Consider the following 18212-nt stretch of genomic DNA (forward strand, 5'->3'; position numbering starts at 1 on the left):
AAGGAGATTAATTTTGGTTCTTGCTATAATATTAAAACCATCCAAGACCTGTGAGATAAGGTTCTTGGCTGAAAGAGTAGATCATACCTGTGAATCCGGGTAGACAGAGACACCGATATCCTCCAAGCCTGTTTATACAGCTTCCTCCATGTAAACAAGGCAAAGTTTCACACTCATTTACGTCCATCTCACACAGAGACCCATAGTATCCAGGTGCACAGTTACAAATGAATCTTTAGAAAAGGAAAAATCAGGTATGTCCATGGAAGTAACAACGGGATCTATTGCAATACTTTAAAGCCTTATGAATCTCCTAATACCAAAGCAGTGTCCTTAATCCTCACCCATGTTAAAATAATGAACAGAGTTTTCTCATTTCTATGTTTCTGGAGCAAAGAGGGTGACTTACTTTTTGTTAAATTAATGGAACAATTTGGCACAGTAATTTTAACTGAAGATATAAGAAATTACTTATCGACTAATGATCTTCTGACACAAGTCTCTGAATAACTTCGAAAGTGCTGTTGAACAAACACAGTGCTTGCAGCAATCTAACAAGATAAATTTTCTTCTATTTCAGTCTTTTTTCCAAATTAAAAAAAAAAAAAAACAAAACCAAAAAGATAAGGAGGAAAAGTACAAGTGCAGAAGACCTTTTCCCTTCTATCTTTCTTTAAGGTCATATAAGAAAAAAAAAAAGAGTTAGTAGCATTTGCTTACTCCATTTTAACTTGTTGTATGGTGAAGGTCCCATCCAAACCCAGAATTAACACAAGGAAATCAAGGAAACTTGTAATTTAGTAGTAACTAACCTGTTTATGAGATCCAGGCAAGTTCCATTGTTCTTGCACGGTCTTGATAAGCATTCATTAATCTCCACTTCACATAGGGTCCCAGTAAAGCCGTGTTGGCAGGAGCACCTAACAAAAAGGATGTCACTACTTACTTTTTAGATCATTACAAAGATTCTGGAAAAATATGGCAGATGTTGAGAGATATTAATTAAATAGCACCAAAATCATGTTTACTTTTTACTGGTAACTGCAAAGGGCAGTACTTTAACAAGCAGAACTAAGTAGAGTGTCTGAAGCCTGGCCTGTAGTTATCATTAGCCGATGGCCACAGGCTTTGTGCTGACCCCACTGTGCAAGGGTTTAGAACTTGCTTTGGCCTGAGCTGCTTTTCACTTGTTTTGACACCTGCCCTGAAGTCAACTGACTGATGCCTCTCATGCTATAGCTTCAGCTCTGGAATAGCATCTATGGTGAGGGCATGAGACACCAAGATGACCACAGTGTTACGAATAACAGCCATTTGTGTTCCACTCCTGAAGGATGGGATGACATCCAGAGGAACCTAGACAACCTTGAGAAGTGGGCCCTTGGGAATTACATGAAATTTAACAAGACCAAGTGTCTGGTGCTGCAGCTGAGTCAAAGCAACCCTGATATCAACACAGGCAGGGCGACGAACAGATTGAGAGTAGCCCTGCTGAAAAGGACTTGGGGGTGCTGGTGAATGAGAGGCTCCAAGGAGGTCTGAGACTGAAGATGAGAAAAACCCCAATGTGAATATCATAGTTCTCCTGACAAAGACTTCCAGATGCCAATGACCTGCAGTAAGACTGCCAGTTCTTGAAGAAGAACAAAATCACTGATCACAGGATGCACACAGACACTGTGAGGGTAATCATAATCAAAGATACATAATTGCAAGATTTATTATATTACACCTATAACTATATCATTCATAAAGTTTTTGTATTGTTTTCCACTCAGATTGTTTGTACTATTGTAACTGGACTAACAACAACTCTGTTTTTTAAAATTAGATCCTTATGATTTTAATTCACTGTGCAATAAATTCTTGGGGTCATATTTGTGTATATGTATTACTTTTTGCACACAAGAAGATTTAGATTATAATGTAACTGTCAAACACATTACAAACCCCGCCCCCCTTCACTGAAGGTCAGCAAACATTAGACATTCAGAGTACAAAAGGAAAAGATAGATGATAAAAATCCATGTATCATATCTGTCACTGAAGTAATTTTCCTAACCTGTAGTGGTTGACCCCATCCACACAAAGACCTCCATTCTGGCATGGATGGGAGATGCACTCATCACTGTTAACTTCGCAGTAAGTGCCCTCAAATCCTGCAACACAGATTTAATTAACAGTGAATGAATGAACTCACCTACTTCATGTGAATAAAAGGGTCACAGATTCTTGTGGACATTTGGCTAACCGAGCCCACGACTAACTCAGACAATGAAAGTGGCAGCCTGGGAAACCTCAGCTGCACTCAAAGCTGTTTAAGAAAAGCCTGAAAGAAGCATCAGCAATGGCTACCTGCTCTCTTTGGGGAATTTAAGCTGCAGCTCTTTGCCCTTGGTATCTGACTGAGCTGTGTTGCAGCCATGGCCAATGCCTAGCTGTGTAGTATGCTGACTTTGGCCTACAGGCAGGTTCCCTGGCTTGACCTTGGATCTACCCAATTCCCTGTAGCCATGACTGGCCCCCTCTGCTGCTCCTGGACACAGCCACCAGTGGTGTCCTGCCTGCCTCATTCAGACTTGTGGCTGACAATTACTTCTGAAGGAGATAGCTCTTACTGCTCACTGACCCTAAGATCAGAACCACAAGTAGAAGTAACCCTGAAAGAGCTTTCTCCAACTATTTTTATTCCTTAGCTTCAGCAAGTTAATTTCCAGACAGTATATGAGGTCTCAACATAGTTTAATGAATCAGTGAGAAAAGATTTGGATAGAGCATCTGAATAAATATACTGGGGAAACGCAACCCATTTTAAAGGACAGAAAAGCTTCTTTGTAGAGTGTGGTACAAAATCAGAAATGAAAAGCTAATTCAGTAATTAATACATTAGAGAGTAGTGAAAGTTAGAGGACCTCACTATTCAAAGCAGTCAGTAGCTGAGAAAAAAACTCAACTGGTTTTATTTTTAAATGAAGACAAAATGTGATTAAGGTCTTATCTGCAGAGTACATCACTTGCATAATACATTACATTTGCCTGTGTAAGTGTTCCAGAATATGTACTAAAATGAAATATGACACTTTTAAGTGATACATGAACCCTCCCTATTTTTGCTCTTAGACAGCAATTGGTGTTCTCCTAAATGCATACTAGTGGTGAAATTCTATACATACTGTGGAGAAACTATAGCTACTCAGTTGAATTTTGCACAAATTCGGTATATTTGTTTAACATTGATGGAAAAATGAAACCATTGCAATGAGCAAACTATTTGCATTGTATGACTAATATGTGAGTGCTGATTGCAGGTTGCCTAAAGACCATTAATAGAGTTCACCAAAGTGATTTTGAACATCACTGAGATTAAAAAATTAAATTGAAACAACTTTAAATTTAGCTATTGAAATTCAGTATATATTGCTATAAATATGGAAAAGTTTCTACTGGATTCTTTATTAAAACAATAAGCAAAATTGTTAACTGTAGTATTCTAGATATTTGAATAAGCATAATATTTTTTGTTATGTTTTGTATTTGTGGTTTTCAAAGTACTTAATGAAGGTGAGGAAATAATGAAAGACCACTGTTAGAATAGTATGGTTTATTTTTATCTAGAGAAAATCTTGTCTGGAAGAATAAGTGTCTGGGTCAGAGTTGCAGAGAAAGCTGTAGAAAGAAATCTCTGCTGGTACTCCATATATGATCTAAACATGAGCCCACATCAAAGCAGTCAATATTTTTTTCTTATTAGGATTATTTCTATTCAATAACTTTCGGGCCTGACTGAAATGAGCTCTTAATATTTGTGAAAGTTTCACAACAATGTTACTATAAAACTGGGAAAATAAAGCCTGGAACATTCCTCAAACTAGCCTTTAAATTATAGTCATTTATGCTGTTATGATTTTTTTCAGAAATTGAGCATGAAAGGATACTCTCATTTATTTTCTACTCATATGTTTCACAAAATTAAAACCTAACAACAAAAACAAAACCAAATGAAAACAAAACCAAAACCAAATGTAAACAAAAAAGTCCAAAACAAACCAGTAAAAAAAAAACCAAAAAACACCAATTCCCCCAAAAAACTGTAAAAGAATTGTCATAGTAGCGAGAAAAATTCTGTCTCAGTATACTGTTTTGAAATATATCCCTCAGCACCGAAAAAAAATTGTATTCTGGATGGCTTAGTTTATTATGTGCAAATGAGCCTAAGCCAGAGAGAACCACCCATACTTTTCTTATCTGTGGCATGAATAATCTGCATCTTAATGCTGCTGAACCTTCATCTATTCCTGCCTGTACTTTGATTAAGGAAAAAAGAAAGATAAAATAACTATAAACTAGTACACCACAGACCAAGTTAAGTACTAGGCCTGGTTATGTGAGTCGGCACAAGTCACTGACACAAAATATTCAGTAGGTGTTTGATACGTGCCATTCAGTGCCAGAGAGTAAGAGCAGAAAAGATGACAGACAATACATTTCTCTGGTTTAATTAAGAAATTGGAGGGCACAGGGAATGTAAACACTAGAACTCACAGGACTATTTGTAGTCAACTTCCTCACATGTCGTTTCTCTTTCATTTGTAATGTTTGAAATTTCTAAAACTAAGTTTGATTACTGAGTGGAACGCTGTCAACGGGCACAAAAATGGAACTTTAATGAAAAGGACACACTAAAGGTAAACCGATGTAACATTATAAATAACTCACAGATATATAGATATATTTTAGCTTTATAATGCTATCACAAATAGTTTAAAACATTTATTTGTGAATGTATTGACTACATATAGATATATTTGAGGAAGTATCTCAGTAGGTTAAATTTTGTAGTAACATAACACAATCAAGACTTTCAGAAATTAAGAGAGATAAAAAACAACTGAAAATTACTACAGTTACTTGTGTTATAAAATAAAGTCTTATTTCTGTCTATTTTTAATTGTTCAGGTGGCATGAAAATTAATGATATGAGGTCTAGGAACATCTGGAAAGCTGTTACTTAAGATGAGACAGATACTGTTTTTACTTCTGCTTCTCTGAAATAGAGAAAATACTGCATTTTTCAACTCTGTCTATGTGGCTTCTGGGAGTTTCAAAGTGATGGAATATGAGGAATATAGAAGCTAAATAGTGGCTGCCACAGTTATGCTCATTTCCATCTTCTTATTCCATTGCAGAGAAATATTACAGAATTGACCCCTGGAAGTAACAGAGGATTCTTTTGCTCTAAGCTCTCTACTGTTTCACTCATCAGAACAGTGCCATGGATGTTTCTCTCCTTACCATGAAGTATTTATGAACCAATGTTTGCAAACAGCAGAGATATCCTAGCAGTCCCATAATCATTAGTTCAGGTGCTTAGACTGTTCAGTATAACATAAGTAGGTACATGAATCAAAATCAGAGGTGTGTAAAATGTTAGGCACTGTAAAAAGGCTATTTCCCCCTGTAAATTATGTATGCGCGTGTCTGAAAAAGAAATTGGCACTGAAAGACTCAGAAATCTGACAATGGCAAACTCCAATTTAAACAACTTGGTTTTCATAATCTGTTTATTATTTCTGCTTGGTATTATAAATTTTGTACATTATGATAATTTTCACTTAGTCTTGTTTTAGGCATTGGCTGAAAAATATTTTGCCTCCGTTCAAATTTCTAGGTATAAGATGCTATAGACAAATAAAAATGATCACTAGCAACTAGAACAAAGAGTAGGTGTCATGGGAAAGCTACTGACAGGAGACTGATAAAAGAGGTGAAAAAGTTCAGAGAAAATCTGTTTAAAACAAGGACTTCAGAAATTACCTTGAAGCATCAAGAATGCATTGCTTTTAGAAAGGGAAAAGTAAAAACAGGATGCATAATTCCAGTAAAAACCGTTGCTATTGTTTCTCCTTAGAGATGAGTCCTTTTCATAGATTTCCCTGGAACAATACACATAATTTCACCACACCCTAAAACTGATGGCTTTAACCTTAAGCCCCATGCATAAACCAGTTTTTCAATTTCTCAGTTTCTAGCTTTATATCCTTAAAGCTGCAATGAGCATAAATAAGATGACAAAGCTTTTGTGTACTTGTGTTCTGTAATGACATCTGTGGCTACTCTGTTCTTTCTACTATTCTCTAAAACTGTGTGCTTCCAAAAGCTATGAAATTTTTAAAAAAATTACAAAAACAAAACAAAACAAAACAAAAAAAAACAACAAAAAACAAAAAAACCCCACCCAAAACCAAAAACAAAACCACAACCACTTTACAGAAATAATAAAACAACAAGAGGCAACTGGTCAAGAATTCAACCTGCCTACCACCTGAAAGATTTTCCTAAGCTGGCTAAATAGTTGGCAGAGTGACATAAACATTTCTACAGAATTAGCCATTTGACTTTGTATGTGTGCTTTTGTGTGAAATAAAGTACATCAGAAAATAATACTTTCTTAATGTAATACTGTGGACATCCACAATCCAGATATTTCTGTTGAAAGTTCTTTCAACAATACACACATTATTATATTGGTTCAATCTCCCTTCTACCATATCTCATTAAGATGTTACTGAGTTAACACAAATGCTGGCCAAATAATCTATATTTCTGAAAAGAGTAGGTAAAGCTTTGATATGAACTCTCTCTATATGTATGCAATACCTAATGTATAATACATAGCATTTCCTGATAATTTTTCTATCACAATCCAACATGTTTATGGAAAATTGTTTCCATTGTAATAAGGAGGCTGCACGAACATCCCATCTGTATTACTTGGACCAATGAAGGAACTTCTATATCTAATTTTAAACAGACATTCATTTCTACCTTCTAAGAAGCAGGAATTCTAGGAACCATTTTAATTCAGTGATCTTGCCCTTCTCTTCCTCTCTTTATGTCAGCAACAACTCTATCTGCCTTTCCTACTAGCTTGCCTTGCTACTATACCAATATGTACCAATAATTCTCACAAAAGAGTAAATCGCAGTTAAAAATTCTTATTAAAAAACACTAGATATTTTATGGTTGTAAATTATTTTTTATCTTGTTATTCTCTGCAATACTTATATGCTTATAATTACACAGGTTGCACACCTTCTTAAAATAGTTATATTTTATCTCCCATTTAATTATTAATTAAACTTGTTCTTCATCAGTTCCAGCCAGAGAGCTGATCTTACACTCAGTAGTTGTTTGCCCTCTCATAGTTTTCCTTCATTCTGAATACATTTTTTCAGTAATTTTTGTTTTTGTCTTGGGACACAAATCTTCTCAGAATGCGTCACTATTTTTACCAAACTGTCCAATCTCTCTTTTGGGTTGCCTCTAAAAAACTAACAGTTTTGTGCTTGCATTATCTAGAAGAGCATGGTCTAATGCCTAGACTCTTGTTTATTTACCCTCTATTTTACTTATATATGCAGTTGAATTGCTCTTTGGATATTTCTCATGTAGACCTTTTATGGAATTTACGAATACTGGCCAAGACTCAGCTACAAATATTTCAACATTATTTAAATTATATAGTCTTGCTTACATCTCCTGCCTTGCTTTTCTGTTACACTAAATTTTCACTTCTATTAAGATTAATTCTAAGAATGGAGTTCTCTAATACTGGAAAGGCATGTTGATAAATTAGGCAATAAAAATTCTGCTATTTGCCCTAAGTTTTCCATTCCTCCTGTTTTCTTTTCATTTAGCGTGTATTATTTAAGGAGATTCAGTGCTAGCTATGTGATTAAACCCACATGTCCTCCCAATTGTCTTGCTCAAACCCTTGCTTATTAATTACTGGCAAAGTATTTAAGAGGGGTTTTCTCTACACCTCTTGGGAAATTTGTTCAAAACCAGTGATTCATAAACTTTTGCAATAATGGCCCTCTCTACAACATTTTTTGCAACCTTGAATTGTAATTCAATCATGCAATTGTAGAGATCATAACCTTTTAAACTGTTTAACCTGCTTCTGTGGACAATTTGACTTAAAGACATGGTGTAATACTGTTCTATGATCTATGATATGAGAGATCAGTTTTGTTACACAAATATTATCATCTACCTCTGAAGGAAGAAAACCTCTGTATCTAGGGCAAACAGTTCAAGAGGAAGTTTTACTTTAACAGTATTTATAGAATTTTAGAACTTGTTATAGAAAAATCAGACAGCTATAGTTGCTGATGCAACTTTGTTTTATACTGCAGCTAATCTTGACTCCATCACCTTCCTACCAATTTCCTGTGGTAATTCTGTCCTAAACTAACATCTTACATCAACTTTGATGCTGCCCAATTCATATTCTATCTATTATCTTCTCTGACCTAGCCAGCACATATTCTCTTTTTCTTCTAAATATGTACCACTGGTAGTGGCATAATTTATGGTCCTGTTGTACCTATTTCAGATATAGTGTTCTATAGATGTTAAAATTTGGTAAGCATTTCTACATTTTGTGATTCCTGCTGTACCACACTCAAACTTTCTAATGACCAGACTGTTAGCTAGTGGGAAGTTTAATCTACGTGCCATTTACTACTAAATTAAGTGTCTTGGATTAATCTACCAATGTTTTTGAAAAACAGTGCTTTCTTGAAGATGCTTCACTAAGCAACTTGCATAGCTCCCCAGTGATTTTTGGGTTTTTTTACCTCAGTAGTCTGTAGTAATTTTACCTTCATAGTAAAAACCCCAATGTATTATATGCTCCTCATTCCTAGATATTATATCCATACCTTTGTAGCTTAATAAACAAAAACTAATAGTATTGTCATGTAACACTGCAGTTATCTTCTAGCCTTTGTCCCTAAGAGACCCCCTATCTTTATAGGCATAACAGTGAAGACCTCAAAATCCTGCTCCAGTTTCAGTAATTGTATTTCCCCGCTACTTAAATTTTCTACCTTTTCAGTACAGTTGTTGATTAGTTAATGTATTCTTCAATGCCTACATGGAAGTGTATAGCAATGTTCTGCACAGTTAAACTGTTGCTCTGTTCCACCTTAGCAGTTCTGGTACATTGAGGGTGAGATTGTGTCTTTTAAGCCATGGCCCAGGGAAGCTGTCAGCACCTGCTGTGATCTGGTTCATTGTACATACAGGTAGAAACCCACTATACCCATAAGCAAGGGAAGATTACTTCCCTGATGTGCCAGGCCTTCCTGACAGCCCAGCAGGAAAAGAAACCATTTCCAACTTGCTCCAATTTTTGTACTTTCACCAATCTGCATACATTTTTTTCTAAATCCGCCTGTCTGTTTTGTCAATTTAGTTTGTCTTTGCTGGCCAGGTGCATGTCTATCTCTATGTCATTGTAACAATTGACTGAAAAAGACTGATTGTCAGTGCTGAATCCACAGATTTAATAAGTATTGTAAAATAAGAAATTAATAATAAGTAAACTGACAGCTGTCTTTCTAGTCTTTTAACACAACTGATAGACCTGCTGCAATTCAAAATGGTTTTATGTGCTTTGAAACATATTCTTTTCTACTTACATTAAAGATAGCGACAAATTCAACATATATTTGCAATTTTCCAAAGCACAACAGAAAATGGAAGAAATTAACTATTCCGCTTCTCACCTGTTTTGCAAATGCACATTGGATTTCCATCTACTTGTGCCAAGCAGGTTGAATTGTTTATACATGGATTGTAAGGCAGCTCACAGGGGCTGAAGCGCTGGTGGCAGAAGTCACCAGTATAAAATGGAGGACAAATGCACACAAACTGCCCCGGCTTCACAGATTCAAAACAGGTGGCTCCATTCAAGCATGGTTCAGATTCACATTCATTTATATCTTCACTGCAGTCTGGCCCTGTCCATCCTGCTGTACATGTGCATCTGCAAGGGGAAAAAAAAAAAGAGAGACATCACTGACATGGCAAAAATAAAAATTAATAGCTTGGCCAAATCACTTTCAAACCTTTTTCTTTTAAAAATAACAAAAAAAAAACAAACAAACCCAAAACGAACCAACAACAAAAACCAAAATCAATAATACATTTCTGCCACTAGCTTTTGTTTTCCTGGTAATTGTATGAGAATGCATTATGAATAAAAGTTATATTCTGGTTATTGTCCTGGAATTTATCTGAGTAAAAGCAAAATGACTTATCCTAAGTCACAGCATCACTTGGAGAACCGTCTGGTTTAGGAAATGCAGACAGAATCTTGTTTAGATAACTTTTAAGATTAAACAAGAACACAAATAATCAAATAAAAAAAATAAATCTTCTAAATGTTAAGGCTTAGAAGGACATCTTTTCATATGTGTGAAATTAGTAAGTACTTCAATTTTTGGGGTAAAGTGCATAAAGGAGCATCTCTAGTACACTTAAGAAAGTAGGAATCATGAAGGATCCTAATTTCATTTTGTTCTTCCTCTTTTGTGAATGCTTTTGTGAAGATCTGTTAGTGATAACACAGAGGAGAAAACTTCAACCAAAATCTAAATTACATCTGATTGTAAGGAACCTATCTTCATGGATTAGATAAATGGCTTTTTTTATTCACGATATACATATGTGGTTTTGTAAATTCAAAGAAAACAATTTGTGAATGTTTTCAAAGCTTGCAGAGCCAAATTTCTTCACTAGCTGCAATAAAAGAGGCTTCTATGTACTTTAAAAGTCATACATTCTTGTTAATTTCACTGTAAATAAAATTGAATTTAATTTTATTTTTGCAGCTATTTGGCAGGACAAGAGACAATATGAAAGATTAACTATTCCAGCTCTTGTCTACTTTGATCAATATTGATTTCAGGTATTAAAAAATTCAAATATATCTTCATAGTTTAATTTTATAAGAAAAATTGTCTTAAAAAACAGCTCGTTTAATGGAGAATCTGTTATGTAGTTCTGTTCTGTAAGGCACAGGTATTTCTTGCCTCTTAAGTGGCAAATTTCACCCAAACCTTCTTTCTTTTCAGATGTTTTGTGTTCTGAGTTATTTGATTGTGGGATACAATTACCATGTGTCTTGGTTTGAACTGGAAGTGAGTTTTTGGAAAAGTTGTGGTCAAACCAATCAGTGGCCAGATTTGAAATTGGCACTTGGTGTGGCCACTGGGGATTTGGATACGCCTCTGAGAACACACAGGGGTTAAAAGCAGAGCATTCTGAGAGAAACTCCCTCGGGACCCGGCAGGTGAGCTGGTCTGACCTCCTCCCCTGCCCAGCTGCGTCTGGGTGGGGGAGGCCGTGCGGCCTGAGGGAAGGGAGGCCGGAGCCCCTGCAAGAGGCAGGGGCAGAGGAGAGGAGGACATCTGGGATGGTTTGGGCAGCTGCCCCCCGGGAGAGAATGATAGAGACTGTGCTGGCTTGGAATTTGATATCTTGTGCCAGCACCACGGCCAGGAGGAGAAAGGGTGGGGGGCAGGGTGCCTGGCCGCAGGCAGACCGGGCTGAGCTTTTAACGCTTTTGGTATTGAAACAATGGAAGCTGTAAAACACTGATCCTCCCCAGCCGAGAGTTTAGAGGGGATGGAGGATGAGAAAGAAGATAGGGTTTGAGTAGATGAAGAAAATGCCAGCAGATAAGAGTGCCCTAGATGAAGGAGATGATTGGAGTGGCTTTGGCTGGACTTTTCTCTTACATAGCCATGGGCAAAACCAATTTCTTCCGATAATGCAGAGACTGCACCTTGGGGGAGGCGGTTGGCCGGAAGCCAAGAATGATAAGGCTGCGAGGAGAAGTAGAGTAGAGAGAACAGAAACAGAGGGGGAGGGTGTGGTGGAGCCCTCTGCCTTCAGCGAAGGATCTCTGTTCCCGAGACCCAGGCCCCAGGGGAGTGAATATGGGGGGGACAGGTGTCCCAAATGGTGAGAGGCGGCCACTTCTTGGAACTAGGCAAGGCATTCTTAAAAGGACCTAAGGAGCAGTTTGGATCCATGGCCGGTGGTGAGAGCACGGGGCATGGAAGGAAGATGGTCACCACAGCAGATTTTCTCCGGGCGGCTGCCGCGTGTGACACAGAAGCACAGGAGGTTCCACTGTGTTTCCTGGGGAGGCCCATGGTGCAAGAGAGAGACTCCTCTCTCCTAATGAACTGGGGGGAGCTTGTGTGAAGGAGGGTATTGGACTGAGATTTGAATGTTAGAGGTCTGGGGGGAGGAGGAGTGTTTTGGAAGTGTTCCATTGTGGATTGTTGTGTGTGTTTTTTTCTTTTTTCCCTTATATTTCTGTGTTGTGTTTTTCCCTCCATCCCCAAGTTGGAGCCTGCTTTGTTCTGTTTCTGGGTCACAGTAACCATTTTGGAAATATACCTTTCATGGGGGCCCTGGCATTGTGCCAGGGTCAAACCATGACCCGTGTCACATAAAAAGAAATGGATGTTACAAAGGAATTTTATTTATACTTTTAAAGGCCTGAGTATTTTAGCATTAAGGATTCAAAAATCAGGCTACTGTATTTTTCTCATGTTAAAAACTGACAGTCTTTATTATCAAAAAGCATTCAGACATTATTAATTAACTGACAAAAGTCACATTTCAGGTCTCATAATATACAGTACTTAAAACATACATTTAGAAATAAGGTTTAAATATTTTTTGTTTTATTCTCTGCTTATGCACAACAAATATGCCTGCTTTTTCTGTACATGGCAGAATACATTTATTATCTGGAAGCAATATCCACTGAATAACACTGCATGCCCAAACAGTGCTTTACTGAATTTTCCCTTAAGTAGTCAATATATAAAAGCATCAAACTCTTACAAATTAAGCATCTCCAAATGTCTCATAGTGAACATAGGAGAATGCTCTGACCCAACAGATGTTAATTGTTTTACAGCTGCTCTTTTTTTGTCGGCTTCTTTTATGGAGTTGTGAATAAATTACTATTGATGCACTACTACAAATTGGTATGTAGCACTTGGCTATGCTCCATTTTTAGCTTAAAAAGCTCATTAAGTGGAGAGCCTTTCACTCTGTATTAGGAGAACACAGTTCAGTTCTGACCTGGTCCAACTTTATGGACATAACTGAGGTGCAGAGGAGCAAACATTAAACACATTTCATTCCCTTTTTTCCCCTAATGAGTTTCATAGCTGCCTTGGAGCTCTCAAAACTATTCTGTGTGACTGCAGGGAACACTGGGTCACTGAAACACAGCAGTTATCTACACTGCACAACTAGCCAGTCCTACCCTGGCTTCCTGCCAGCCACCAGCTGAGATGCAACAGTCAATATTAATGCAAAGGGGACAATTAATAACAGAGCTTTTTGTACTTTATTCTGGATTATTAAAAAGAGTTACTAAAAGCCTCATTAAATATGAAAAAAGAAAAATAAAACACATAGAAGCATCTATCCTGAGGCCCAGTTTTAAGACTCAAGACAAAAGTTTAAAAAAAGGTAAGGAGGTGCTAGGACTATTAAAAATTAATTATAAATTAAGCTACTATAGCTGTTATTCTTGGAAATTAACTGATCAAGTGGCAAAAATCCAAACACTTTTTCAAAATTACTAATTTTTTTTTCACTTCATTACAAAAATCAAGATGACTTCTAGAATTCTCAGGGGAATATAAAGGCTGATACAGGCTTTTAAGAGTCCATGTAAAGATAGTAAGAGCTGAATTTCTTTCCATTGTTTTACCAACTTGCCAACATCAGTATTTTTTTTTCCAATAACCAAATCCAAATACACTCATTGATATTAGAAAATCAAGTCATGACTCTTTTATGTAAACTATTAATTTTAATAATATAAACCCCATTAACTACTTAGATTGTGACGTGTAGAATTGCTCCAATACCTATAAATCAGCTTCCATAAGTATTATCTCTTTATTTTCCATACATCTCTCCATAAATTGAAAAGCTTTCTATAGAAAAATAACCAAAGGGAGAGGGCAATGAATATACACAAATTCATAGCTTTATATTTTACTGTCTGTATTAACATTAAAGTCAGAATTAAAAATTGCAAGCTATAGTAATGAATTGTATCCAGAGAAGTAGTGTTAATGTAATAAGTTCCTCTGTCTCCATATGGTGAGTTAAGTATTAAATTTGGTTCTCACCTGCTTTAAAACTCCCTTTTTACTTTTCACATTCCAGTGAAATAGATATGTGTCACCTGCCTTATATCCTACATTAAAGGTTTTGAGGAATTAAATAACAGGGAAGAATTTTAGGAATACCTGAACTGTTGATTTTGGAAAATATTTCTGAGGTTCATCTGGACTCCCCTGCTCAAAATAGGTACAACGAAAATTTTCTCAGGTCTGTGTCCAGCCTGGTTTTGAGTATCTCAAAGATGGAGGCTCCACAACCTCTTTGTAAAATCTATCCCAGGACGTGTCCACATTTACATTAAAAAAAGAAGCATTTTTTTTTATCTTCATGTGGAATTTCATGTAGTTTACCTTCTGCCCACTACATATTTTCCTGTCACTGTATAACCCTGAGAAGAGTTTGCCTCCTTTTTTTCTTGCTCTTTTTTACCAGTTATTTGTACATATCAGCAGGAACCTCTCTAAGCCAAAACTGTTTTTTCAGCATGGTAACTGCAGAGGCAGTCTCTCCTGAATCTTCAGAGTTCTAAAGTGGCTGTCTATCAATTAGAAAATCATATTCTAACTTAGCTCTGGAAAATGCCAAAGCTTGACAAAAGCACATGTTGTGACTCTTGAGGATGGTCCTGTGCAGTGGCAGGAGCAGAATATGATGGTCCTTTTTGGTCCCTTCCAACTCAGCATCTTCTGTGATAAGCAGTAATATAGATGAATATTCCAGAGTAGAATAATCCTTTTTTTTCCTTTTAGACCTCTTTTTTTAATAGCATAAAAATGCAAGAAAACTGTCTTTTTAGTCTTCTGTATAAAAAACATTTCAGAAGATATCAGTCAGAGCACTTACTTTTACCACAGATAAAGGTGGTTTTGTAGACAAAATTGCAATATTTAAGAAGCACCAGAACTGCATTTTCCTCAGTGGTTCAGTCAAAGCAACAGGAATCCTAAACTGAACCCTCAGCTACAGTGTGCCCATCATTCAACTGCCTCTTTGACAGATTTTTGATGAGAAATGGCAAAACATTCAGTGAAGTTTAGGTCAGCCTTTTAGCCATACAATACATGCAACAATGGGCCATTCTGCAGTAAGGATTTATGGTGTTTAGTGCATTCAATCAAATCAACGAACAGCCTGAGAAACCACAGTGCTCACTGACAAATTTATTCCTTGTAAGCTAGAGGCTATTGGATCATCTGAAGTAGAGAAATTAGAGCTTGCTTTCAATACATGCAGCTTGAAATTTAGGGCACCAACACACACCACAAAGCTCCAAGGACATACACTTCTAGTCACTACAAAGGCTTCAAACACTCATGTTTCTATCTCTTCTTTCCTTCTACAAACGTGTTTTTTTCTTTCATGCTCTGAAAGTTTATTATGTTCTTTGTTCCACAGACAGCTACCAGACCTCTTTCACCAGCTTCAACCTGAAAAACTGTCATGAGTTTATCTCTGGAGTTCTTCTTGTGCTCCTAGTTCTTTACTCTCATGTGCCACCCTCAGATGATCTCAAATTTTCACCTATGTCTCTCCTCCTCTCCCCTAAATTCATTTGAGCCCGCCTTCACAATCATTACCACAATTAATTCCCTACTTTATTCCTAGATCTCTCAGTTTGTAACCAATCAAACGTGACACCAATCAACTAATTAGGGAAAGCATTAACCTGTGCTGCAGTGCTTATGCTCTAATGGAATTAACAATCTTGAGAGATATAGGACAGCAGTGGAGTAGTCAGGACCTTGAATTTTAGGAAAGGAAACTTTCAGTTGATTAGCAGTTTAGATTAGATTTCAGTATTTGGGTCCATGGGATCCCCTATGAAACTATCTTCAGGGAAGAGGGATCCTAACAAAGCTGTCACCTCTTTAAAGACCTTTTTTTTAGAGCACAGTTCTTGATTTACCCATGTAAGAAATCAGGTAAAGAATGCAGAAGACCAGCATGCCTTAGTAAGTGTCTCCTGGGTAAACTGAAGTGTTAGAAGGAAATACACAGGCCAGGAATAAGGCACATAAACCTGGAGAGAATAGGGGATGTCGTCTGGATATGTTGTAGCGGCATTAGGAAAGCTAAGGTCCATATAGAGATTAATTTGGCAAGAGCTGCAAAGAATAAGGGATTTACAGGTACATTGCCACAAAAGTAAGGTTTAAGAAAATGTACCACTGCAATAAATAAGACAGGAGCACTGGCAACATTCAATAGAAAGAAGACTGAGATATGAGATAGTCAACATTTTTTTTTGCCTCAGTTTTTACTGTTAATCTCACTTCCCAACTCTCTCAAGCTCATGCCAGGCACTGAGGCACTGAAGTCCTTCCCATCCTAGGAGAAGGTCAGGTTTGAGGAACCTGAATATACCTAAGTGTGTGGAACTCCATGAGATGCACCCCAGGGGTCTGAGGGAACTGACTGATGCAGCTCTCTCCAAAGGATTAATCAGTAAGTAACCAAAGAACATTTTGTCCACCACTAAGCAAATTGATAGGTGAACGTAAATTGCAAAAGGTATACAATAAAGAAGTCCACCTGCCTTTTTACACTGTTAGAATAAGGACATGAAGCTAAAATTAGGGGAAAAAAAACGATTGTTATCTTTGTCATACAAACACATGCAATTTTTTAATTTAACTGAGATGTAGATACTAGCTTATGGGAAGTATATACAACACCTGCAGTCTACAAGTTGAATCTGAAGTGGTTGCTAAGAAAGCCTAGATTAAGTACTTGGGGAATGGTACCAGGTAATAACAGACATAAATGGATCTTGACCCCAAACTGGAGAAGAATTAATTGTGAGGTATATTGTTGGGAAGAGAGATAAAAAGATTAAGTTTCTGCTACTCTGTTAATATTTTCTAAGGGTTTTGCATATTTGATGCATACAGAAGGCCTTCAAAGGGCCTATGTCATTTTCATTCCCTTCCAGTTCAATTGCTTCAGACTTTGAATCACTGGTTGTTTTTGTGTTTTGGTTTTTTTTTGTTTTGGTTTTTTTGGGGTTTTTTTGTTTGTTTGTTTGGGGTTTTTTGTTGTTTTTGGGGTGGGTTTTTTGTTTTGTTTTGTTTGTTTTTGTTTTTATTTTCTTGGTTTGTTTTGGTTTTTTGTTTGTTTTTGTTTTATTTTAAAGGTATACTTTATTTGTTCTTTATACTTTCCTCCCATAATTCTCCCCTCATGTTCTTCCTTTGGTAACAGTAACTAAAATTTATTCCTCATATTCTGTATATTCAGGAACATTACGCTACAAAAAAAACCCAAACAGACATATTTTAGAGGAACAGATAGAGAAAGTTGTATTTGTTTGTTTTCCATATATTTTTTCCTTAATTCTCTATTTGAAGCTATGAATTCACACAATCAAAAGGTAACATTCAGCTCAATAAGACAGCAAGCTGTATTTCAGCTTCTGCTTTAAACTCTGTTTCAGCTGCAATGCACACATTTCTGTTTCAGGAAACAGAATTTTACATGCTACAAAGGGTATTTATACTTTCAACTCTTTTTTTTTTTCATGCTGCTGATTTCTTTTTTCCATTTTCCTGAACCAGAATATAAGATACATCTTGTATCAGGCTGGATGCAACTTTCAGACTACTGGACCCCAGAAATGAGGTACACACTCATTTTCTTTTTGGATCAAACTCTTTCCTTATTTATCTCAATAGCAGCAATTGGTCCTATCTACAAGGCCAGATGAATTTACATTTTTACCTGTTTCAGCTGGTAAACACTAAAATAATTAAAAGTATCTAGTCAAACTGTCTCATTTGCATGAGTGTGCTTTAAAAGCACAAGTGCTGAATACTTTGAATACTTTTAACTAAGAAAAACAAGAAAACAAGTAAAAACTATAATAAGCAAAACTGGAGATTGTTGTCATATGGGAGGATCACTTAGGTCATATGGCCTTGAACCAGAAAATAAAACATGTTTGATATCAGTAGTTCATAGACCATTACCATGGGGAAAACCATTGCTGAAGTTCCTTCCCATCAGTCTTGCCTACTTAAATTCCTATTTTAGAAGCAATAGAAATTAATATAAAAATATAAGAAAAATTACTCCACTGTTTGGGTGCATTTTTTACTCTTGCTTTACAATTTTGGTTATTACCTAAGGTGTTAGAAAAACTGTTTACCATGTTAAAGTTTTTTAAAATAAATTAAAATTATATTGAAGAATACTGA

The 18212-nt window shown here is 36.5% G+C and overlaps 1 protein-coding gene and 1 long non-coding RNA gene across 8 annotated transcripts in view; one reads left to right on the plus strand and one right to left on the minus strand.

Moving 5' to 3' along the window:
- EYS (eyes shut homolog) overlaps positions 1-18212 on the minus strand; it is a 797842-nt gene that overhangs the window by 417472 nt on the left and 362158 nt on the right. For all 5 annotated transcript variants that reach the window (XM_064412283.1, XM_064412282.1, XM_064412281.1 and 2 more), the window contains 4 exons: positions 9576-9835; positions 2063-2159; positions 813-920; positions 88-233 (listed from right to left, as the gene is read on the minus strand). In XM_064412283.1, the coding sequence (XP_064268353.1) occupies positions 88-233; positions 813-920; positions 2063-2159; positions 9576-9835 (611 nt within the window). The remainder of the gene's footprint in view (positions 1-87; positions 234-812; positions 921-2062; positions 2160-9575; positions 9836-18212) is intronic.
- Positions 11214-18212, plus strand: part of LOC135296218 (uncharacterized) — a 31306-nt gene continuing 24307 nt past the window's right edge. For all 3 annotated transcript variants that reach the window (XR_010358266.1, XR_010358264.1, XR_010358265.1), the window contains exons 1-2: positions 11214-16464; positions 17574-17637. This is a non-coding gene — a long non-coding RNA (uncharacterized LOC135296218). The remainder of the gene's footprint in view (positions 16465-17573; positions 17638-18212) is intronic.

Source organism: Passer domesticus, chromosome 3, assembly GCF_036417665.1.
Source record: "Passer domesticus isolate bPasDom1 chromosome 3, bPasDom1.hap1, whole genome shotgun sequence".
Lineage (NCBI taxonomy): Eukaryota > Metazoa > Chordata > Aves > Passeriformes > Passeridae > Passer > Passer domesticus.